This window comes from Globicephala melas, chromosome 9, assembly GCF_963455315.2.
Source record: "Globicephala melas chromosome 9, mGloMel1.2, whole genome shotgun sequence".
NCBI lineage: Eukaryota > Metazoa > Chordata > Mammalia > Artiodactyla > Delphinidae > Globicephala > Globicephala melas.
In genome coordinates this window covers 69,810,738-69,835,733 of record NC_083322.1, presented here as the reverse complement: position 1 = coordinate 69,835,733, position 24,996 = coordinate 69,810,738, and the positions used below count along the sequence as shown (strand labels likewise).

General features: G+C 37.2%; 1 protein-coding gene across 1 annotated transcript in view; it reads left to right on the top strand.

Annotated features, from left to right (window-relative positions):
• The window catches only part of SNX13 (sorting nexin 13), a 138,028-nt gene extending 115,747 nt beyond the window's left edge, over nt 1–22,281 (top strand). The window contains exons 21-26 of the mRNA XM_030857129.2: nt 4,111–4,272; nt 5,728–5,799; nt 8,406–8,551; nt 8,807–8,875; nt 10,773–10,885; nt 18,769–22,281. Of these exons, the coding sequence (XP_030712989.1) occupies nt 4,111–4,272; nt 5,728–5,799; nt 8,406–8,551; nt 8,807–8,875; nt 10,773–10,885; nt 18,769–19,016 (810 nt within the window). The 3' untranslated portion in view covers nt 19,017–22,281. The remainder of the gene's footprint in view (nt 1–4,110; nt 4,273–5,727; nt 5,800–8,405; nt 8,552–8,806; nt 8,876–10,772; nt 10,886–18,768) is intronic.
• The last annotated feature ends 2,715 nt before the right edge of the window (nt 22,282–24,996 follow it).

Sequence of the window (24,996 nt, the reverse complement as noted above, 5' to 3'; positions counted from 1 at the left end):
TAGGTGGTCACAAAGCACCAAGCTGATCTCCCTGTGCTATGCGGCTGCTTCCCACTAACTGTTTTACGTTTGGTAGTGTATATATGTCCATGCCATGCTCTCACTTTGTCCCAGCTTCCCCTTCCCCCTCCCCGTATCCTCAAGTCCATTCTCTAGTAGGTCTGTGTCTTTATTCCCGTCTTGCCCCTAGGTTCTTCATGACCTTTTTTTTCTTTCTTTCTTAGATTCTATATATATGTGTTAGCATATGGTATTTGTTTTTCTCTTTCTGACTTACTTCACTCTGTATGACAGCCTCTAGGTTTATCCACCTCACTACAAATAACTCAATTTCATTTTTTTTTATGGCTGAGTAATATTCCATTCTATATATGTGCTACATGTTCTTTATCCATTCATCTGTTAATGGACACTTACGTTGCTTCCATGTCCTGGCTTTTGTAAATAGAGCTGCAGTGAAAATTTTGGTACATGACTCTTTTTGAATTATGGTTTTCTCAGGGTATGTGTCCAGTAGTGGAATTGCTGGGTCATATGGTAGTTCTATTGTTAGTCTTTTAAGGAACCCCCATACTGTTCTCCATAGTGGCTGTATCAATTTACATTCCCACCAATAGTGCACCACACCCTCTCCAGCATTTATTGTTTGTAGAATTTTTGATGATGGCCATTCTGACCAGTGTGAGTTGATGTCTCATTGTAGTTTTGATTTGCATTTCTCTAATGATTAATGATGTTGAGCATTCTTTCATGTGTTTGTTGGCAATCTGTATATCTTCTATGGGGAAATGTTTGTTTAGGTCTTCTGCCCATTTTTTGATTGGGTTATTTGTTTTTTTGATATTGAGCTGCATGAGCTGGTTATAAATTTTGGAGATTAATCCTTTGTTAGTTGCTTCATTTGCAAATATTTTCTCCCATTCTGAGGGTTGTCTTTTCATCTTGTTTATGGTTTCCTTTGCTGTGCAAAAGCTTTTAAATTTCATGAGGTCCCATTTGTTTATTTTTGTTTTTATTTGCATTTCTCTAAGAGGTGGGTCAAAAAGGATCTTGCTGTGATTTATGTCATAGAGTGTTCTGCCTATGTTTTCCTCTAAGAGTTTGATGGTTTCTGGCCTTACATTTAGGTCTTTAATCCATTTTGAGCTTATTTTTGTGTATGGTGTTAGGGAGTGTTCTAATTTCATACTTTTACATGTACCTGTTCAGTTTTCCCAGCACCACTGATTGAAGAGGCTGTCTTTTCTGCACTGTATATTCTTGCCTACTTTATCAAACATAAAGTGACCATATGTGCATGGGTTTATCTCTGGGCTTTCTATCCTATTCCATTGATCCATATTTCTGGTTTTTTTGTGCCAGTACCATACCGTCTTGATTACTGTAGCTTTGTAGTATAGTCTGAAGTCCGGGAGCCTGATTCCTCCAGCTCCATTTTTTGTTCTCAAGATTGCTTTGGCTATTTGGGGTCTTTTGTGTTTCCATACAAATTGTGAAATTTTTTGTTCTAGTTCTGAGGAAAATGCCAGTGGTAGTTTGATAGGGATTGTGTTGAATCTGTAGATTGCTTTGGGCAGTAGAGTCATATTCACAGTGTTGATTCTTGTAATCCAAGAACATGGTATATCTCTCCATCTATTTCTGTCATCTTTAATTACTTTCATCACTGTCATATAATTTTGTGCGTACAAGTCTTTTTTCTCCTTAGGTAGTTTACCCCTAGGTATTTTATTCTGTTTGTTGCAATGGTAAATGGGAGTGTTTTCCTGTCTTGCTAGTTGTTTGGCATAGGGTGTCCAGCACTGTAGATTGCTGGTCGTTGAGTGAAGCTGGGTCTTGGCGTTAAGATGGAGATCTCTGGGAGATTTTTGCCATTTCATATTACGTGGAGCTGGGAGGTCTCTTGTGAATTAGTGTCCTGAGGTTGGCTCTCCCACCTCAGAGGCACACCCCTGACGCCTGGCTGGAGCACCAAGAGCCTTTCATTCACACGGGTGAGAATAAAAGGGAGAAAAAAATAGAAAGAAAGATAAAATAAATTTATCAAAATAAAAAGGAAAAGATAATTATTAAGAAAGAAATTTTTTAAAGTAAAAAAAAAAAAAAAAAAAACGGTCAGATAGAACCCTAGGACAGATGGTAAAAGCGAAGCTATACAGACAAAATCACATACACACTCACAAAAAGAGAAAAAGGGGGAAAAAATATATATATATATATCTATCTTTGTTCCCAAAGTCCACCTCCTCAATTTGGGATGATTCGTTGTCTATTCAGGTATTCCACAGATGCAGGGTACATCAGGTTGATTGTGGAGATTTAATCCGCTGCTCCTCAGGCTGCTGGGAGAGATTTCTCTTTCTCTTCTTTGTTCACCTAGCTTCCGGGGTTCATCTTTGGATTTGGACCCACCTCTGCGTGTAGGTCGCCTGAGGGCGTCTCTTCTTCGCTCAGACAGGACAGGGTTAAAGGAGCAGCTGATTCGGGGGCGCTCTGGCTCACTCAGGCTGGGGGGAGGGAGGGGTACGGAGTGCGGGGAGAGCCTGCGGTGGCGAGGCCATCATGACGTTGCACCAGCCTGCGGCGCGCCGTGTGTTCTCCCGGGGAAGTTGTCCCTGGATCACGGGACCCTGGCAGTGGCGGGCTCTACAGGCTCCTGGGAGGGGAGGGGAGGATAGTGACCTGTGCTTGCACACAGGTTTTTTGGTGGCTGTAGCAGCAGCTTTAGCGTCTCATGTCTGTCTCTGGGGTCCGCGCTGATAGCCGCGGCTCGCGCCCGTCTCTGGAGCTCCGTTAAGCGGCATTCTGAATCCCCTTTCCTCGTGCACCAGGAAACAAAGAGGCAAGAAAAAGTCTCTTGCCTCTTCTGCAGCTCCAGACCTTTTCTCAGGCTCCCTCCCGGCTAGCTGTGGGACACTACCCCCTTTAGGCTGTGTTCACGCAGCAACCCCGGTCCTCTCCCTGGGATCTGACCTCCGAATCCCGAGCCTCAGCTCCCAGCCTCCGCCCGTCCCGGCGGGTGAGCAGAAAAGTCACTCGGGCTGGTGAGTGCTGGTTGGCACCGATTCTCTGTGCAGGAATCTCTCCGCTTTGCCGTCCACACCCCTGTTGCTGCGCTCTCCTCCGTGGCTCCGAAGCTTCCCCCCCACCCGCCACCCGCAGTCTCTGCCCGTGGAGGGGCTTCCCAGTGTGTGGAAACCTTTCCTCCTTCACAGCTCCCTCCCACTGGTGCGGGTCCAGTCCCTATTCTTTTTTTCTGTTTTTTCTTTTTTCTGTTGCCCTACCCAGGTACGTGGGGAATTTCTTGCCTTTTGGGAGGTCTGAGGTCTTCTGCCAGTGTTCAGTAGGTGTTCTGTAGGAGTTGTTCCACATGTAGTTCGTTGTATTTCTGATGTATTTGTGGGGAGGAAGGTGATCTCCACGTCTTACTCTTCCGCCATCTTGAAGTTCCTCTCAGAATGTCAATTTTAAAGCTTCCTGTCCCTCTGAGATCAGTTCTTTTTATATCTCTTGTCATATTTTCTTTATGGTTTTTCTATTCTCCCTTAATAAAGTATGGCTTACGTGTCTGATTTGCAGCTTCTTTTCTTCCTAATGGATTCCAGATTCCTTCCATATATTGTAATTGAGCATGTAACATATCCTAAAAATTATTTTTTTAAAAAATAAATCTTACTTGTTAGTTATTTGAGCTGTTTGTTTATTTTATCTGCTTGTTTGCTTTTTAATATCACCTCAAAATATCTATGTCATCGTTGCCTTGAATTTGTGCCAGAAGTATGTTGTAGCTGTTTATACTTGCATCAATTTCTAGTTTGGAAAAATTTTCATTTTTTCAGAGTTTTCCTTAATAAGAAGGCAACCCAAGGTTTATATTCATTTCTACCAATAACCATATCACTCAAAAATTTTATTCATATATTTATGTCTGAAAATAGATTTTAAAGACACACTGAAGACAACAGTTTTATCCTTTTAAAATGCAATGAGATAATATAGACTGGAAAATTATTACATCTTTCATGTGTTGCACTCTATTTTCCCATGCTTCTCAGTTGAATAACAAATCTGATACAGTGAAGTCATGATATATAATCTTTTCCCCTTTAGATGGACACTTTTGTAAATCCGCTTCGAAATTCTATGAGGAATGTTTCAAATGCAGTTAAATCCCTTCCTGATAGCTTCGCAGAGGGAATGACTAAAATGTCAGACAACATGGGCAAAATGTCAGAAAGATTAGGTCAAGACATAAGGCAATCATTTTTCAAGGTAAGATGTTTCAGTAATGCCTAAAGGAAACTATTTTTAGGTCAACTAAGATTTACTGAGCTCTTGCTTAGATTTACCTTATTTTACTTTGTAAGTCCAAAGCCCTATAGACACATAGTCTCATAAAGAATTAAAAAACTAAAGAGAATTAATTCTTATCGAAAATGGATACTGTAAAATCCAGTCACTCCTCAGTCTCCACTACAGTAGAATTTTAAAATCCATTTAAAGCACATATTTAAAATAAGTAAAGTTAACATGCTTTGTACTCTTTTATTCCATTCAGCCATGTTTATTCTATAGTGTCATTAAAATTTATAACAAAACAGGTATGTGCTGTTGTGTAAATTAGTTTTACTAGTATTCATCAGCAAACATAAAGTCTAATTTCTCCTGAGTCACACGATCAAGATTCACGAGATCAAAGAGAGGAAAAGTCTTTCAACATCATCAGTCTCTGCAGCCGTATCTTACTGTGTATATACCTGTGAGAGGCATAGAAGAGTTTCTTGGGAAGCTTTTTCATTTCGCTAGCAGAAGAGGTAGTTGACCAAGTAGTTTTTTGCTTCTAATTTACATTTTTTAAATAATTTTGACCTAGTTGTTTAAGGTTATAATCAAGACTATAAAAGAAATCATGTAACTATTAGAATGTTTCAATGAAGAGGAAATATATATAAACACTGATAGAATTTCTTTATTGTAAGAGGCAACTCCTGAAATACAGTGTGTGTAAATCATACTTTCTATTGATTCTCATACCTTTTCTGATGTTTCATCCTAATTTCTAATCATGGGGAAGTACACTAACACTGAAGTGAGGGTTGTCTTGTGCTGCTTCTGCTGATAGCTACCCATATGACTTCCTACAAGAGTCACTGAACTTTTCCAGGCTTCTTTTTCCTCACCAGTAATGTGAAGGGGTTATAATAGGTGATCTTGATGGTCCTTCCTGTGCTGAGAAATGGTTATCAACTAGCACTGGTCCTTCTGTCCTTTTCCTCCATAACTTACATTATATAACAGTCAGTTAATTAGTTCCTTTAAGCCTCTTAGCATACTGTCAGGCTCTTTATGGTAAAGAAAAAAGATTGGAGTTCTGTTCCCCTACTGTGCTACTAACTTTTGGTCTTTAAATCATTTAATCTTACTTACCTTTAAATTCTAAAAAGTATGGGAGTTTGAGTAATATCTCCATCCACCTCAAAATGAATCCTTTTTTAAAGGAAAGAAAATCTGTTGGTAATGAAATAATTACCCTTTTATATTGGGTTTCTAACTGTAGATTGTCAATACTTTGTTAATGCTATATAAATTTTGTTTATATATTGTCCCCAAAATCAAATCAAATGCTGTTCATTATATTTGATACTACTAATTTTGGTTTATTGTATTGTGTTCTTTCATTTTCTGCTTTAGTGTGTTTACTGTGTTTTTTGTTTTTTTAAATATTAGGTTCCTCCTTTAATTCCAAAGACTGATTCAGATCCTGAACATTGTCGAGTTTCAGCTCAACTTGATGATACTGTGAGTTAATTTTATTTTGGTAGCATTCAGTTGAAATTCACATCATACTTGGCAGATCTTTTTAACTTTTTAATATAGTATAATATGTATATCTGTCATTAATGTACATATATTGTAAACATTGTTTGATGAATTCTTACAAACTGAACATATCCATGTAATCAGCACTATAAACAAGAAACAGAACATTACCAGTACCCCAGAAAGCCCCTAATGCTCTCTTCCTGTCACTATCCTCTCCCCTGCCAAGGATAAACACTATCCTGACTTCTACCCTGCATTTATACTTTATATAAATGAAACTGTGAGGTATGTACTCCTTTAAGTCTGGCATTTTTTGCTCAACATTGTGATAATCTTCCATGTTTGTTTCGTGTGATTGTGGTTTCTTCATTTTTGTGGCCTTACAGTGCAATTTTGTAATTATAGTACAATTACATTTTGTAAATATAGTACAATATGTTTGCTATATTACGAACTGTACTCCTGTGAACATTCTGGTACTTGTCTTTTGATTAAATAAATAAGTACATATTTCTTTCTGTACCGAGGAATGGAATTACTTGGTCAGAGGTTATGCAAAAATTCAATTTTAATAGATACTGTCAAATAATTTGCCGAAGTGTGTGTACTGCTTCCGCTGCCATCAGCAATGCATGAGAATCAGTGGTTCACAGCCTGCCAAAACTCAATATGTTATGCCTTTTTAATTTTAGCCATTCTCTTTCTTGTATCTCATGCGGATTTCCATTTCTCTGATGACTGTTAAAATGTTGAACCTCTTTTCATAAGTTTACTGGCCATTTGGGTGTCCTGTCTTACATGTCTATCTCTTTCCCCCATTTTTTATCTGTTGGCTTGGTTGTCTTTGATTAGTAAGAGTGCGTTGTATAATCTGAATATTGTTTCTTTGTCAGATATAAGTATTTGTGTATTGTGAATATCTTCTACTTTGTGTGCTTTTATGCTCTGTGTACAATCTGTGCCTACTGCAAGGTCACAAAGATGTTCTCCTATGATTTTCTTTAAAAATTGTTTTTGTTGGGCTTCCCTGGTGGCGCAGTGGTTGAGAGTCTGCCTGCCGGTGCAGGGGACGCGGGTTCGTGCCCCGGTCCTGGAAGATCCCACATGCCGCAGAGCGGCTGGGCCCATGAGCCATGGCCGCTGAGCCTGCACGTCCGGAGCCTGTGCTCCGCAACGGGAGAGGCCACAACAGTGAGAGGCCCGCATACCGGAAAAAAAAAAAAAAAAAAAAAAAGTTTTTGTTTACCGTGCCAAAACTTAGATTTGCATTCATCTAGGATCAATTGTTGTGTATGGAATGAGGTAGGGGTGCAGTTGACCTAAGCACCATTTACTGAGAAGACCCTCTTTTCCCAGTGTATGGTTTTTCCTTGTCACAAATCTTTTTATTTTATATATTTGGGTCTGGGCTTTATATTCTATTCTATTAGGCAGAGTTATTTTAAAGTTATAATTATCTCTCTTCAGTTTCTCATTGAATTTCTTTATAATAAACTGTCTTAAAGATAATATTTTTGTTTTTTTAAGAATATTTTAGAATGTTTATTATGCATTGTACTGTTGTAATATCCATAACATTATACTTTTTGTTAAGGGTTTTTACAATTTAACTGTTTATTAGAATTGTCATGTGGCATCAGACTCATGACTATACTCGATCAGAGAATAGAGCAGTAGTGATTTTTGCCTCCAAAGTGGTTAAGCTATTGAAAAATATGTGAAAGAGAAGGTATGCTAAGAAAATGCTTACAACACAGTGAAAAATGTATGACTCATGCTGTTTTCTCATGAAAAAATTTAAGTATTTAAATTACAACATTGATGAGGAAATAATTGGAAAGAGTAGCTTAGTGATGAAAGAATTACAAAATTACTGGCAATTATGGCAGTTTTGTTGCATATCTAAACCTGCACCCTATTGTATATTGATGTATTTCGGCATCAAAGCATTCTAGTTGTCTTTCTTTACTTTTTATATCATTAATTGAATATTCCCATGATAAAAGTGTACAAATTTTTACTTCTTAAAAATAAAAAGAAAATTCTAGTAATCTAGTTGCCTTTTGTAATGTTAGCTGGATTTTATTTCAGCTTCTTTTCCATGAAAATACCTATATACATACAACGCAGTAACCGAGCAAAACAGATTGCTCTGTGTAGATTGTATTTTGTTCTATTAAATAAAGAGAAATGTTGAGAATATTTTGTTCATTTGAAAAAGATGCCCCAGAGAATAGGCAAAGGGCTAGCCTTTGCCTTATAAACTAATACAGACTCTACTGCAAGATCCCAAATCATATTTTCCTAAGACCATCATGAATCCAGTTTGAGAAGTTGTTTTCTCTACAGCCTTGGAATTTACTCATCATTGTAGAGTTGTAAAATTCTGTATTCTGTCAAAATGACTGTTAAAAATATTTTTTCTAAATTAGAATGAAATATTGGTTACAAAGGCTATAGTAGAACTTGTTCTCTAACCTGTAAATAGTAACAGTCATTTGGTAAAAGCAGCAAAATTAGCCATTCATAGTAGATAGGTAACTCAAATAAACGTATCCTTATTTCTTCCCATATTTTGTCAGGTGGATGACAATATTCCACTTAGGGTAATGCTGCTTCTCATGGATGAAGTATTCGACTTAAAAGAGAGAAATCAGTGGTTGCGAAGGAATATCAAAAACCTACTTCAACAGCTTATTAGAGCCACATATGGTGATACTATTAATAGGTACCACTTTTTTTTCTTAAACTACTTAGAGCTGATCTTACTTAGCTTTTGAAGTTTTACTTCTGGAAGTAGATTGCTCAACCTTTTGTAGGTGAATTTCCTTCTCTGGGTCTTTGAAGATCATTAAAGCAGACTATTGCTCTCAGAGATAATCTTCATACAAATTAAGTTGCTTACTTCATGAAAGTAATGTTTCTTTATTTTATTCACCTTCTAAAATCTTGACCTTACTTATTTGAATTTCTTTACTTTCAGAAAAATAGTTGACCATGTTGACTGGATGACCTCACCTGAGCAAGTAGCCGACTTAGTGAAACGTTTCAGGTATGTCTTAAGACACAGTCACTTCTTTCAGATAGTACAGAGTTGAGCATTGTTATCACTAACTTTCATTGCATTCCTTCTCTTCCTGGCCTTAAAGTTGGTTTTAGTCATCACTGATGAGCAAAAAGACTTGCAAGAATTATAAACATTTGTCCCATGGACCTATTCATCTTTGTTTTTTTAAAACCAGAATAGAAAAAAGTGTAAATGAAAAATCTTTAAGATGTTAGGCTATATTTTATCGTAGTAATGTGGCTTTAAAATAATTGAAATATTAATGTAGACATGGCATGGTCATATAATCAGGTTACCTAGTTTCCAGGATTAATTTTTCTCAGTTGTATTTGCTAACCTTGATTTGATTGATTGATTGATTGATTGGCTGGCTGGCTGGCTGCATGGGGTCTTCATTGCTGCATGCTGGCTTTCTCTAGTTGCCGCGAGCGGGGACTACTCTTCATTGTGGTGCGTAGGCTTCTCATTGCAGTGGCTTCTCTTGTTACGGAGCGTGGGCTCTAGGTGGGCAGGCTTCAGTAGTTGCAGCACGTGGGCTCAGTAGTTGCGGCACACGGGCTTAGTTGCTCCATGGCATTTGGGATCTTCCCAGACCAGGGATCGAATCCATATCCCCTGCATTGGCAGGCGGATTCTTAACCACTGCACCACCAGGGAAGTCCCTGCTAACCTTGTTTTTAAATGAAGAATTTTAGAAATATGTATGTCCATGGTCGAAATTTTTATTAACTATTTGAACCTCTGAAAAGGTTCAGATTAATAGTAGTGATACTCCAATTCATATGTTCATTCTACAAAAATATTCTGAACCCCTTCTCTGTGTCTAGCCCTCTTACCAGGAACTGAGAGGTAAGGTTCAGTCCCTTCAAGGAAAGCATACCATGGCAGACAAACAACTTTTCTAAAAGCGAGAGATAAGCAAGGCATAAACATTCATGGCATCACGTACTTTGAAGTAACAGAAAGAAGGGAACTACGAACACTGTTTACTTGGCACTGTCTAACTACTTCATGTACACTTTCTGATTTTATCCTATTTTATGAGATAGGGATTTTTGTCTCCATTTTGTTACAAGGAAATTGAGGGTTTGAGAAGTTAAGCAGCTTGCCCAAAGCCTCATGTGCTGGATAGTGGGGAAACAGGTCTCTCTAATCTGAAGCTAAATTTCTCCTCACAATACCATACTGTTTCTAAAAGCTGTACCACCTGCCCTGGCACCTTCATTCTGTTTCAGGGTGGGTAAATATTGTTTTTCTGGAGCACTGATTCTCAACCTTGCCTGCACACTGGAGTCACTTGGAGAGCTTTAAAAAGTACTCATGCTTAGGTCCCATCTGCAAACAGTCTGATTTAATTAATCTGGTGGAGGCCCTGGTCCTTAAGCTCTTTTAAAGCTCCCAGGTGTTTTCTAATGTGCAGTCAGAGTTAAGAAGGACTACTCTGGGCAGTCTCTTTCTCTCAGACCAAATTCCCAGATGGAAGCTTAGTTACTGTGCTCAATTCCTACCTTTGGCCTGAGAACTAGGGAACAGGAATCAAGCACACTGTCAAAGTAAAGGAGAATGGATTAAATGTGTGAAAGAAACATTGTAATCAATACAGCTCTAAGGTGTGGGTGCAGAATTTGTTTTATATTGGCTTAGTTTTAAGTTGTTCCAGGGCATACTTCTGTTATTTTTTCTTGTATATATCCTTTTACACCTAAAATTGAACCCTATATGTAGTTACTGTTTGTTGAATATCACACCTATATAAAATTGCAGAAGTGTTTCCTTTTTCTGTTTACATTTGTGTTTTCTCTAGAAAATTGGAATAATTTTACCAACTTGTATCATTAGAAAATGAAAATGTTTACAAAATTTATTTAATCTTCTTAAATAGAGATGCCTTTTGGCCAAATGGCATTTTAGCAGAGACTGTTCCATGCAGAGATAAAGCTATTCGAATGAGAACAAGAGTTGCAGGAAAAACTAAATTACTTTCAATTATGCCAGGTAAGTGAACATTTTTAGTATAAATCTTATTAATTTGTACTTCTTCTGAATTTAAGGCATTGAGCATGCTAAGTATAGCTGCCTTTTGACTATAATAACTATCATTTGATGGCTTATCATATACTAGGCACTGTGCTAGGCATTTCTCACATATCTTTAACTAACCCTCATAACAACATTATGAAGCCAAGGTACTGTTAACATCACAGCTTTATATGTGAGGAAACAGAAGCTCAAAGGGGTTAAGTGAGTCACCCAAGGTTTATAGCTAGTAAGTGAGTGTTGGGACTCTGACTCAGCTCTGAGTTCCCCGAAAGCCATTGCTTTCAACCATTTGAAGAAAAAGTGTTGCTTTTAACCACTTCACTTTGCTGCCTTGAAGAATTTTGAGAATGAAGTTGATGATAAATTCTGTGACAGATGAAAGGGCTGATAAAAGTATATGAAGTATGAGGTTTTCAGGAAGAATATTTGTTCTACTTAAGAGAACAAACACATTTTTTCAAAGAATCCCTTTGAAACAGCTGATTGGCCCATTCTTAATCTTTACTAAAACATGATCCTAAAGAAAGTGTACATAGTGGCATTCTGTTGGTCTAATTTGAGTTACTTTAGAACACTGCTGTCTCACTAATTGAGATTCACTTTGTCCGTTTTGTCTTCTCTCAATAAGAGCAGTTTTGTGTAGTTGGGTGGTTGTTTGATCTCTTCTTTGGTTATAAATATCTTTGAAAATACCTAGATATCTCTTCTCCACATTTTAATTGTGGATGTAGAGAATAGAAAAATATTTAAGTTCTCAATATCTATTTCTTTTCATATAATTTTGTTTTTAATTTAAACTATATTTTCATCATAGATTTTAATCAACTTTGTCTTCTGACAAGTTGGAAATTTGCCACATAGCTATTTATTCTGCCCTATAGACTATACTGTTGCATTTGGAGATAAAAAGCAAGTGACAGAAATAACATTTTAGAAAAATAAAAAGAAACAATAATGTAGGATATTAATATACTGTTAGAATAAACCAGATGGTGCTATAGACTGACTCAGTTATGTGGCTGGAAGAAATCTTAATGCATTTATACAGTAAATATTTATTGAGAGCCTTTCATGAGCCAGACACTATTCTTTACACTTATCGTTGCCTTCTTGGAGTTTACATTCTACTAGGGAGACACAGAAAACAGATGAAAGAAATAGATAAACCACAGTATGTTGGATAGTGGTAAGTGCTGAGGAGACAGATAGTGCAGGAAAAGGGAGGTATCAGTTGAGTTGCAGTTGCAGATAGGGTAGCCATTGGGGGCCTCCCTGAGATGAAGACACTTATGTGAAGGAAGTGAGGATAGATGTAAAAGTATATATTTTTATATATACATAATCTCTCACCTCTTTTTTAGTAAATTTAAAAACTATTTGCTTTAAATTATATTGTACCCTAGTTAGAAATATACATTTTGGAAGTTGCATGTTTCTTTCGAGAGCAATAAAGTATTGCTTTTGAGGCCCCTGCTATAGGGTCCTGACTATGAATAATTAAGAATAATAGGAGATTGGTTCAAGATGGCGGAGTAGAAGGACATGCTCTCACTCCCTCTTGTGAGAGCATCAGAGTCACAACTAACTGCTGAACAGTCATCAACAGGAAGACACTGGAACTCACCAAAAGAGATACCCCACATCCAAAGACAAAGGAGAAGCCACAATGAGATGGTAGGAGGGGTGCAATCACAATAAAATCAAATCCCATAACTGCTGGGTGGGTGACTCACATACTGGAGGACACTTATACCACAGAATTCCACGCATTGGAGTGAAGGTTCTGAGCCCCACGTCAGGCTTCCCAACCTGGGAGTCTGGCAACAGGAGGAGGAATTCCTAGAGAATCAGACTTTGAAGACTGGCGGGATTTGATTACAGGACCTCGACAGGACTGGGGGAAACAGAGACTCCACACACAAGGTAGTGTGCACATCGGGACCCAGGGGAAGGAGCAGTGACCCCGTAGGAGACTGAACCAGACCTACCTGCTAGTGTTGGAGGGTCTCCTGCAGAGGTGGGGGGTGGCTGTGGCTCACCGTGAGGACAAGGACACTGGAAGCAGAAGTTTTGGGAAGTAATCCTTGGCGTGAGCCCTTCCAGAGTCCACCATTAGCCCCACCAAAGAGCCCAGGTAGGCTCCAGTGTAGGGTCGCCTTAGGCCAAACAATCAACAGGGAGGGAACCCAGCCCCACCCATCAGCAGACAAGCAGATTAAAGTTTTACTGAGCTCTTTCCACCAGAGGAAAAGCCAGCTCTTTTGCTCTGGTGGGCAAGTCCCTCCCAACAGGAACTTGTACAAGCCTCTTAGATAGCCTCATCCACCAGAGGGCAGACAGTAGAAGCAAGAAGAACTACAGTCCTGCAGCCTGTGGAACAAAAACCACATTCACAGAAAGACAGACAAGATGCAAAGGCAGAGGACTGTGTACCAGATGAAGGAACAAGATAAAACCCCAGAAAAACAACTAAATGAAGTGGAGATAGGCAACCTTCCTAAACAAGAATTCACAATAATGGTAGTGAAGATGATCCAGGACCTCGGAAAAAGAATGGAGGCCAAGATCGAGAAGATGCAAGAAATGTTTAAAAAAGACCTAGAAGAATTAAAGAACAAACATACAGGGATGAACAATACAATAACTGAAATGAAAAATACACTGGAAGGAATCAATAGCAGAATAACTGAGGCAGAAGAACGGATAAGTGACCTGGAAGACAGAATGGTAGAATTCACTGCCACAGAACAGAGTAAAGGGAAAAGAATGAAAAGAAATGAAGACAGCCTAAGAGACCTCTGGGACAACATTAAATGCAACAACATTCACATTACAGGGGTCCCAGAAGGAGAAGAGAGAGAGAAAGGACCCAAGAAAATATTTGAAGAGATTATAGTCGAAAACTTCCCTAACATGGGAAAGGAAATAGCCACCGAAGTCCAGGAAGCTCAGAGATCAAAAATTAAAGACAAAGAAAAATTACTGAAAGCAGCAAGGGAAAAACGACAAATGACATACAAGGGAACTCCCATAAGGTTAACAGTTGATTTCTCAGCAGAAACTGTACAAGCCAGAAGGGAGTGGCATGACATATTTAAAGTGATGAAACAGAAGAACACACAACCAAGATTACTCTACCCGGCAAAGAACTCATTCAGATTTGATGGAGAAATCAAAATCTTTACAAACAAGCAAAAGCTAAGAGAATTTAGCACCACCAAACCAGCTCTACAACAAATGCTAAAGGAACTTCTCTAAATGGGAAACACAAGTGAAGAAAAGAACCTATAAAAACAGACCCAAAACAATTAAGAAAATGGTAATAGGAACATACATATTGATAACTACCTTAAATGTGTATGGATTAAACGCTCCAACCAAAAGACACAGGCTCACTGAATGGATACAAAAATAAGACCCATATATGTGCTGTCTACAAGAGACCCACTTCAGACCTAGGGACACATCTAGACTGAAAGTGAGGGGATAGAAAAAGATATTCCATGCAAGGAAATCAAAAGAAAGCTGGAGTAGCAATACTCATATCAGATAAAATAGACTGTAAAGAATGTTACAGGAGACAAGGAAGGACACTACATAATGATCGAGGGATCAATCCAAGAAGAAGATATAACAATTATAAATATATATGCACCCAACATAGGAGCACCTCAATACATAAGGGAACGGCCAACAGCTATAAAAGAGGAAATTGACAGTAACACAATAATAGTGCAGGACTTTAACACCTCACTTACACCAATGGAGAGATCATCCAAACAGAAAATTAATAAGGAAGCACAAGCTTTAAACTACACAATAGACCAGATAGATTTAATTGGTATTTATAGGACGTTTCATCCAAAAACAGCATATTACACTTTCTTCTCAAGTGTGCATGGAACATTCTCCAGGATCACATCTTGGGTCACAAATCAAGCCTCAGTAAATTTAAGAAAATTGAAATCATATCAAGCATCTTTTCTGATCACAACGCTATGAGATTAGATATCAATTAAGGGGAAAAAAACATAAAAAACACAAACATGGAGGCTAAACAATACGTTACTAAATAAGCAAGAGGTCACAGAGGAAATAAAAAAATACCTAGAAACAAATGACAGTGAAAACATTACGATCCAAAACCTGTGGGATGCAGCAAAAGCAGTTCTAAGAGGGAAGTCTATAGCAATACAATCCTACCTCAAGAAACAACAACCATCTCAAACAATCTAACCTCACACCTAAAAGAACTAGAGAAAGAAGAACAAACAAAACACAAAGTTAGTAGAAGGAAAGAAATCATAAAGATCAGAGCAGAAATAAATGAAATAGAAACAAAGGAAGCAGTAGCAAAGATCAATATAACTAAAAGCTGATTCTTTGAGAAGATAAACAAAATTGATAAACCATTAGCCAGACTCATCAAGAAAAAGATGGAGAAGACTCATATCATTAAAATTAGAAATGAAAAAGGAGAAGTTACCACAGACACCACAGAAATACAAAGCATCCTAAGAGACTACTACAAGCAACTCTATGCCAATAAAATGGACAACCTGGAAGAAATGGACAAATTCTTAGAAAGGTGTAACCTTCCAAGACTGAAGCAGGAAGAAATAGAAAACATGAACAGACCAATCACAAAGTAATGAAATTTAAACTGTGATTAAAAATCTCCAACTAACAAAAGTCCAGGACCAGATGGCTTCACAGTTGAATTCTATCAGACATTTAGAGAAGAGTTAACACCCATCCTTCTCAAACTCTTCCAAAAAATTGCAGTGGAAGGAACACTCCCAAACTCATTCTACAAGGCCACCATCACCCTGATACCAAAACCAAAGATAATACAAAAACAGAAAATTACAGACCAGTATCACTGATGAGTAAAGATGCAGAAATCCTCAACAATATACTAGCAAGCAGAATCCAACAACACATTAAAAGGATGATACACCATGACCAAGTGGGATTTATCCCAGGGATGCAAGGATTCTTCAGTATGCAGTTGACATGATACTACATGATAGAGAATCCTAAAGATGCCACCAGAAGACTACTAGAGCCAACCAATGAATTTGGTAAAGTTGCAGGATACAAAATTAATGCACAGAAATCTCTTGCATTCCTATACACTAATGATGAAAAACCTGAAGGAGAAATTAAGGAAACACTCCCATTTACCATTGCAGCAAAAAGAATAAAATACCTCAGAGTAAACCTAGCTAAGGAGACAAAAGACCTGTATGCAGAAAACTATAAGACACTGATGAAAGAAATTAAAGACGATACAAACAAATGGAGAGATATACCATGTCATTGGATTGGAAGAATCAATATTGTGAAAATGGCTATACTACCCAAAGCAATGTACAGATTCAGTGCAATCCCTATCAAATTACCAATGGCAGTTTTTATAGAACGAGAACAAAAAATCTTAAAATTTGTATGGGGACACAAAAGACCCCGAATAGCCAAAGCGGTCTTGAGGGAAAAAACCGGAGCTGGAGGAATCAGGCTCCTGGACTTCAATCTATACTACAAAGCTACAGTAATCAAGGAAATATGGTACTGGCACAAAGACAGAAATATAGATCAATGGAACAGGATAGAAATCCCAGAGATAAACCCATTCACCTATGGTCAACTAATCTATGACAAAGGAGGCAAGGATATGCAATGGAGAAATGACAGTCTCTTCCATAAGTGGTGCTGAGAGAACTGGACAGCTGCACGTAAAAAATGAAATTAGAACACTCCCTAACACCATACACAAAAATAAACTCAAAATGGACTAGAGACCTAAATGCAAGACCAGACACTATAAAACTCTTAGAGGAAAACATGAGAAGAACACTCTTTGACATAAATCACAGCAGGATCTTTTTTGATCCACCTCCTAGAGTAATGGAAATAAAAACAAAAATAAACAAATGGGACCTAATGAAACTTCAAAGGTTTTGCACAGCAAAGGGAAACATAAACAGGACAAAAAGGCAACCCTCAGAATGGGAGAAAATATTTGCAAAGAAATCAGTGGACAAAGGATTAATCTCCAAAATATATGAACAGCTCATGCAGCTCAATATTAAAATAGCAAACCACACAATCCAAAAATGGGCAGAAGAGCTAAATAGACATTTCTCCAAAGAAGACATACAGATGGCCAAGAAGCACATGAAAAGCTGCTCAACATCACTAATCATTAGAGAAATGCAAATCAAAAGTACAATGAGGTATCACCTCACACCAGTCAGAATGGGCATCATCAGAAAATCTACCAACAACAAATGCTGGAGAGGGTGCAGAGAAAAGGGAACCCTCTTACACTGTTGGTGGGAATGTAAGTTGATACAGCCACTATGGAGAACAGTATGGAGGTTCCTTAAAAAACTAAAAATAGAATTACCATATGAGCCAGCAATCCCACTAATGGGCATATACCCAGAGAAAACCATAATTCAAAAAGACACATGCACCCCAATGTTCATTGCAGCCCTATTTACAATAGCCAGGTCATGGAACCAACCTAAATGCCGTTGACAGACTAATGGATAAAGAAGATGTGGTACATATATACAATGAAATATTACTCAGCCATAAAAAGAAACGAAATTGGGTCATTTGTAGAGACATGAATGGATCTAGAGACTCTCATACAGAGTGAAGTAAGTCAGAAAGAGAAAAGCAAATATCGTATATTAACACATATGTGTGGAACCTAGAAAAATGGTACAGATGAACTGGTTTGCAGGGCAGAAATAGAGACACAGATGCAGAGAACACCAAGGGGGGAAAGGAGCGGGGGGTGGTGGTGGTGGTGTGGTGAATTGGGCTATTAGGATTGACATGTACACACTGATGTGTATAAAATGTATAACTAATAAGAACCTGCTGTATAAAAAAATAAAATAAAATTCAAGAATAAAAGAGAAAAAAAAAGAATAATACATGGTGCTCCCATATTTACGTGTCTCTAGTAACTTCATGTTGCCTATGAGTAAACTCCGAACTTGCTTACCCTGACAGTCACAGCACTGTCAGTTTTCCATTTTTTTCACCACTTTCTCTTACAGGAATCCTAAAATTCAACCAAACTTTACTACCCCATTTCTTGAGCCTGTCTTGTTTTTGTTTCCACTTAGTGCTCATTTGCTCATTCCTGTTCTTAAATCTTTCATCTGTTTGCACCTATGAAAATGCTGCCCAGGTAGCAAAATCTACTTCAGTTGTCACTTCCTTGAAGGGAACCTTTCCTTATTATCTCATGTTGCATTCCCTCCTTGTAAGTGTCTTTATGCTTTTAGTATTTTAATGGCACTGTTTCTGTGTTGCAAGTTTTTTGAAATCATAGATGAGCTTTCACACATTTTCTTATAGTATTTCTGACTGCATTAAATGTAGTAAAAGTATGTGTATAGTGTTTTAGAGTTTACAGATCACTTTTCACATTATCTCATCAAGGCTTTATAAATTCTTACAGTTATAATAATATTGGTTATTATAAATTCCCATTTTACAGATGAGGATGCAAACTCAGGGTGGGTAAGTTATCATATAGGTATTAAGGGACAAGATTACAACTCTAATTTGGGGTTTCCTGCTTTCTCCTGTGCTGTATTTGTCTCACAGTATCTATTGTGTAAGTGCATGCATGCTTGCAAACGTATATAAGTTTTAAGTCAGTTATTAAACTTATATTAAGGTCATTAACTGAATACTTGCTACTTATCAGTTACTCTGCTTTGTACTTTACATACTTAGCATAGTTTAGGCCTTGGATTTCCTTTGAATAATGAATTGTGTTTATTTCCCCTCTCCCCCGCTTCATTTAGATGAACTGAAGCACATTATTGGGGCTGAGACAACACGGAAAGGTATTCTTCGTGTATTTGAAATGTTTCAGCACAACCAGTTAAATAGGAGGATGGTTTATGTCTTTTTGGAAGGCTTTTTGGAAAGCTTATTTCCACAGTATAAATTCCGTGAACTTTTCAACAGACTGCATTCACGGTCAAAGCAGATGCAGAAATATAAACAGAAACTTCATACTACTCAAGCGCCTTCTTTACAGAAAAGGTGACACTCCAATCTATGAAGCTGGTGTTCGTTTTGTCCAGGACTGATGGTATGGACGGATCTTCTGGGGCTTAACTCATATACTGTTGTGTCTGCACCAGTCTTTTAGTGTCTCAAAATAGATTATTAATACATCCATAAGACTGTGGTTCTTCTCATCCTTGTCTATAATCCAGCCACTACCAAGAGAGATTTCTGTGTCTTAAATGATTTGGTGCATATTTTTGCAACACTGAGAGGATACTGCCCCCATCTCAAGCAAGAATGACGTTGGTCTCTTCTGTTTCAAACTAATCAGCATTCTCCAGCAATGACAAAGTGCCAGAGTGTAGATATGAGAGCTAAGGAAAGCACAAAACAAGAGTTCACAGATAAATTGGCTGATTTGTTTAACAGTGGGAAACTGTGCAATGTGCTGTTTGGAGGGATTTGTTTTGCATAATGATTTTATAGGTCTTTTTCAGAATTTTGATATAGTGTAGATAGCCAGGTGAGTGATCTTTGGAACATCTGTTTCAGGTCTAGGGAAAGTGACAGAATGCCCTTAAAGTATGAAGTAACATTATATCCAAATTACAGTTTTGTGACATAAAGTAAAAACCTAGTATAAAATAAAACCAGTGAAAACAAAAATTTCATTGGATCTGTTATTCATTGGTAGAAAACAGATTTTAATTGATTCTTATGTGTCTTAAGGGCTCTATTTTGCTCTTAACGGTACTCAGTCATAAGCTTTATTTTGGCATTCTGTGTGTAAAAAGAAGCATATGATGGCTCTTAGTTAAGTTACAAAATTATTACAGTTTTCTTTATCTTTAAGAGATTACTGATTATGTAATAGGGGCTATAATTTGTTGAAAGAACTGCCGAATACTTCTAAAAATGTGGAAATTTAAAAAACAGTACCCTATTGAAAGTTACTATATGATGATTTTAAACTGTGATCTAGACATACGTTAGGTGATTGCAAAAATAGCAAATCAAAGGATTAAATGAGTTTATTAGTCGTATGTAAACATACAAATTCTTAACTCTATTATAGTGTACATATATGAAAATAAATAAAACAGAACTATAATATTTTTTAAAATAGGCTTTATTTATATTTTGCATAATGTAAAATTCTACTAAATAAAGCAAGTTGGCGAAACCCCTCGGTGTATACATTTAAGTCCCTAAAATAATTTTATACCAACAACAACGAAATACCTTTTCCAGTTTTGGAGCCTCTGCATTTCCTATAGTTTTCTCATTCTCCATTTGTCAATCTTGGAAGTCTTCATATGTTTTGTATGCAGGATTTCTGCATAGTTTTAAATACTTCCACTGACTAAGGGTTTGGGTGTGTCAGCGTTTTTTGTTTTAAAAATATTTAACACTAAAACCTTAAAATAGTGAAGCTATTTATCAGACCACTGAGCCAAGATGCTGGTATTAAAAGAACATCCGGGTGCTTAAGATAAAGGGACAGAGTATTGGTATCCCAGTTGTTTGGGAGCTTTAAGATTGGAACAAGATGTTATTGTCTTGTCACTGAGATCCTACTTACAAAGTGAAGCCGAATAGAATAAAGCCTTCCTTTAAAGCTTTATAATAATAATCATATTTATTAATAATGCTGTTGTGCATACTTATAGTATGCATATTTTCAGCCTGTGTTGCATGTCTTCAGAATTACATAAATGAAATCCCTTTCATTTAAACTTCCAAATGAGAAAAGATCCTTATTGACTCTGGTGGAAGATATAATATTTCTTCTTCTCAATGTGTCTTCCTGCCCTGGTCTCTCCTCATGCCCCAGGCTTTGGAAGAAAAGATATGTGAAACATGTCTGTAGGAAGCATCAGCATGGCCGTAAGTGCAATGATTTTCAGATATACCCCTGCCCATTTCAAGTATATTTTTGCCATAAATAAATCTAAGAGTAAGAGCCTAGTGTGTACATGTGAAAAAGCATTTCTAGATAATGTGAGGAACGCTGGCCATCAACCAGGGAAAGAAAGGTCATGCAGGATTGTGAATTTTCATGGAGCCCTGCAAGAGAACTGCAATCATACCAAAAACTGTTTGAGTAAATGGGTTTTTAAAATAATTTTTGTTTAAAAGAGTTTATATTTCAAAAGCAGAAATGTCAAATGGTAGTCTGTGTAAATGGTTATGCATCTTCTCCTTGCACATCTATGTTTTACATCAGAGAGAGCCGTGGTCATGCTAAAACTAGAGATACTTTTTGAATGACTTGGTCGAGCTGTGTGTAAAATATTTAACCCATAAGTCAAGTACAGTGTACTATGTTTAATAAAGTTATTACATTTAATGCATTTACTGCATATATGAATATATACATGAAGAGGCTTTATGTCTTCTGATATTTGATTTTTGAATGTGTTTTTAAGTCAGTGGTGCCTTTAGGCAAGAACCTTCTAAATTAATCATTCTTTGTTTGGGTTTTCTGACTTTTCAGGTAACAGACTTTAGAAACCATCACTACTAACTTATAGTAATTCACCTAAAAAATTGATTGTATGATTTATATATAACGGTTAGATGGGCATTTCCTATGATTAGGGTTTTCTGATAGTTGCTGAAAACAATTGTGCCATTGACTAATGGATGCACTTGGTTAGCCTTAATTTTTTTTCTTTTTAAATTTAAAACCTTGAATATTTCACTTCCTTCATTTTAAGTTTGTGCTTTGGTGTTTGGAAAAAAATCAAACAGTTAAGTGCTACCAGGAAAGTACCAATTTTTAAAAAAATTAAGAACAATATAAAATTTCACAATCTAAAATTTTAATTTGTGCAATATTTTCATTTAATGCATGTGTATTTGAGTAATTGTAAAATAAATGAATTTTTAATGTTTTGAGATCTAGTTTAAGCTGTCTTCTTAACCCAACAACTTACATTCCGTTGTTGCTGCATCCTTTTATTTAAGGACTTGTTTTAAAAGTCTTTTTGTCACTCCTTGTAAAATTCTTTTGTTATTAGTAAATTTTGCTTATAGGAGCATGGCTCCTGTATTACAAGGGAAAAATATAAAGAGCACATTTTAGGATTATAAGTGTTAAAAGATAACTTGTGCATATCATTCATTGTACAGTAAGTGTCAACTGTGTGCCTAACTATTCTATCAATACTTCTTTAACAAAGAAGGAACAACAATCAGAATGTCAGTTATTTTTATTGAACTAAAAAGAAGATTAAAAATTTTATTTGGTTTGCGTTATGTCTTGTCCATTAGAAAATACTAATAAAGTATTAACAAACCTTTTTGTTGAATTTTATTTAGTAGTGATGTATTTTTATTACTTGAAAAAATGCTTGCTCACTTGTCTTATCTTTATTATCTGTGTGTATTTTCCTTTCATTTTAGAAATCAAGCAATTCAAGTTCCAGGTTGATAGATGAACTATTGAATGATAACTGACTTACAGCTAACTGAATTTAATTTTTCCTTTTATGGGGCAGCTAATTTACTACCACTTGTTAAAGAAACTTCATACTTCCCTACATGCAAAATTATAATTTTCTCATAGAGAGGAAGATCTATAAGTAATCCATTAACAGTTTTTGTTTGATCTCATTTTAAATTCCTGGCCTGCCTGCTATTTTAGAGGTTTCGTTTCTAAAGGCAATAAGACTCAATACTCAGAAATGTAGCTCTGCCTAGTTGGCGATAGTCTTTGCAGGCTTCTTGGATCTATATCCAAAGACTTCTCAGACATCAGTGTGATTACTCCTACCCTACCAGGGGCAGGCATAGTGTTTCTCAAAATGCATACTGTAAAATAGTGGTCCCTTTAAGATGTTCCTGAAGGAATAATTTTATACTTTTATGTAACTTATGTAAATCTACATGCTATTCAAAACCCTAAAATGTTCCTTCACAATTCAAATGATTGTATCAAAGGTTCTGAAAAGTTATATAATGAATAACTCTGTTTAACTTTGTTTTCCTGACTTCCCAAACTTAGTTAACTACAGAATCTTTTGTCATAAATACCTATTAATAGCTTGAGGATAGTGTTCCCAAGGAACGTGGTTAAAAAAAAAAAAATCTTAGTAGGGGAGAAAAAAAGGTGAGGCATCTTTAGTTAAACTCTATATAGAAAAACCCATGAATTTGGGAGATGGTGTTTTGGGGTTTTTTTCTTTCCTGTTTTTTTAGCTTGTCATTCGTATACGAAGTTCAGTGTTTGAAAGAAAAAGGACAGTTAGAAAAATTAACAGGAGATATTGGAGTTGAATTTGGCACTGGATACCAGAATAATGAACTCAGTGAGGGATAGTAGAGTATGTCTCCTGAGAAGCAGGAAAAATACTTGCTACTTCTTAAAGATCCTTATCTTGCTGAGGTGATCAAAATAGTAGTAACTAGGAAATGCAAAGAGGAGAGAGAAATGTAATATAGGTCAGATTTTAACATATGTGCCAGACATTAATCCATATATAATAGGGAGATGCTATGTTCTAGGAACAATGGCAGCAGCTAAGAACCTAGTACTTCACAAGAAAAACAATAGAATGGAAATTATACTTAATGTCTGTTTCCCAATGCACAGTGTATGAGAATTGTATGAAATGTGACATTTTAAGTTGGCAAACATGAACTTTTACATATAATTGAGTGGAATAAAACAATAGGTCTAATTGTTGGAAAACTGCAAGACCACCCCCCTGGTGATTCACCAGGAGGCCTCTCAGGATTTGGCCTTCAGTCATACAGCAAAGATTTCTTACAGCAAAAGGATATAGAACAAGATGAAAGGGAAAGGGTGCATGGGGTGAAGTTTGAGGGAAACCAGGCACGAGATTCCGAAGTTCCTCTCCCAATGCAGTCTTGCAGGATACACTTAATTCCCCCCAGCAATGAGTTGTGACAGCACGTGTGAAACATGGCCAATCAAGGAAGCTAATTCAAGACTGCCTACAGTTTTTTTTTTTTTTTTTTTTTTTTTTGCTGTACACGGGCCTCTCACTGTTGTGGCCTCTCCCATTGCGGAGCACAGGCTCCGGACACGCAGGCTCAGCGGCCATGGCTCACGGGCCCAGCCGCTCCGCGGCATGTGGGATCTTCCCGGACCGGGGCATGAACCCGTGTCCCCTGCATCGGCAGGCGGACTCTCAACCACTGCACCACCAGGGAAGCCCTGCCTACAGTTTTTATTGGGGGCAGGTCATGTAGGCACCCTCTGCTTAACACCAAAATTCTGGACTCCTGGAAGGAAAGCATGTGTTCCACATAAACCATATATTTTGTACAAACGGTTTACACATACTGATCCACTTCTATCAGTTTTGGGAATGGTAGGAGTACTCCTAAAATCTAAGTTCTCAGATAGCTGAGAACAAAGGCCAACCTTATAAGCAGGCCTTTCAAAGGACAGCAGTCATACCTTCTATGTTAACTCTTTTCTACACAACTAAACCCCTTGATTCAAAGAAATGGCTAACAGAAAGCAATGAGTTGCACTGAAGATCTTTAAGATTTATCCTTGTGTAGAAGCCTCCACACCTGGAAGTGGAAACATGCCAATTCAGATGCAGATGAAAGGGGAAAAGATAGTGATAATGTTATGAATGTATGTTGCAATCCAAGAAGCTGGAGGAACATATTTGTGTATTTCCAATAAAGATTCCCGTAGCAACAGTTATACAGCACTTACTAATCAACTTTTTGAGGTGTAGATACTATTACCTTCTTCAGTTTATAGATGGGAAAACTCAAGCATACCAAAGTTTTAGAGCTGGTAAGTGATTAGGCTGAAATGTCAACACAGGTGATCTTACTCGAGTCTGTGCCACGGTTTCTCAACTGGCGTTATTGATATTTTGGGCTGCATATAATTCTTCCTTGTGGGAGCTGTACTGTGCATTAAAGATGTTCAGTAGCATTCTTGGGCTCTACCTACTACATAATGCCAGTAGCACTTCCCCCATCCCCAGCTATGACAACCAGAAATGTCTCCAGACGTTGCCAAA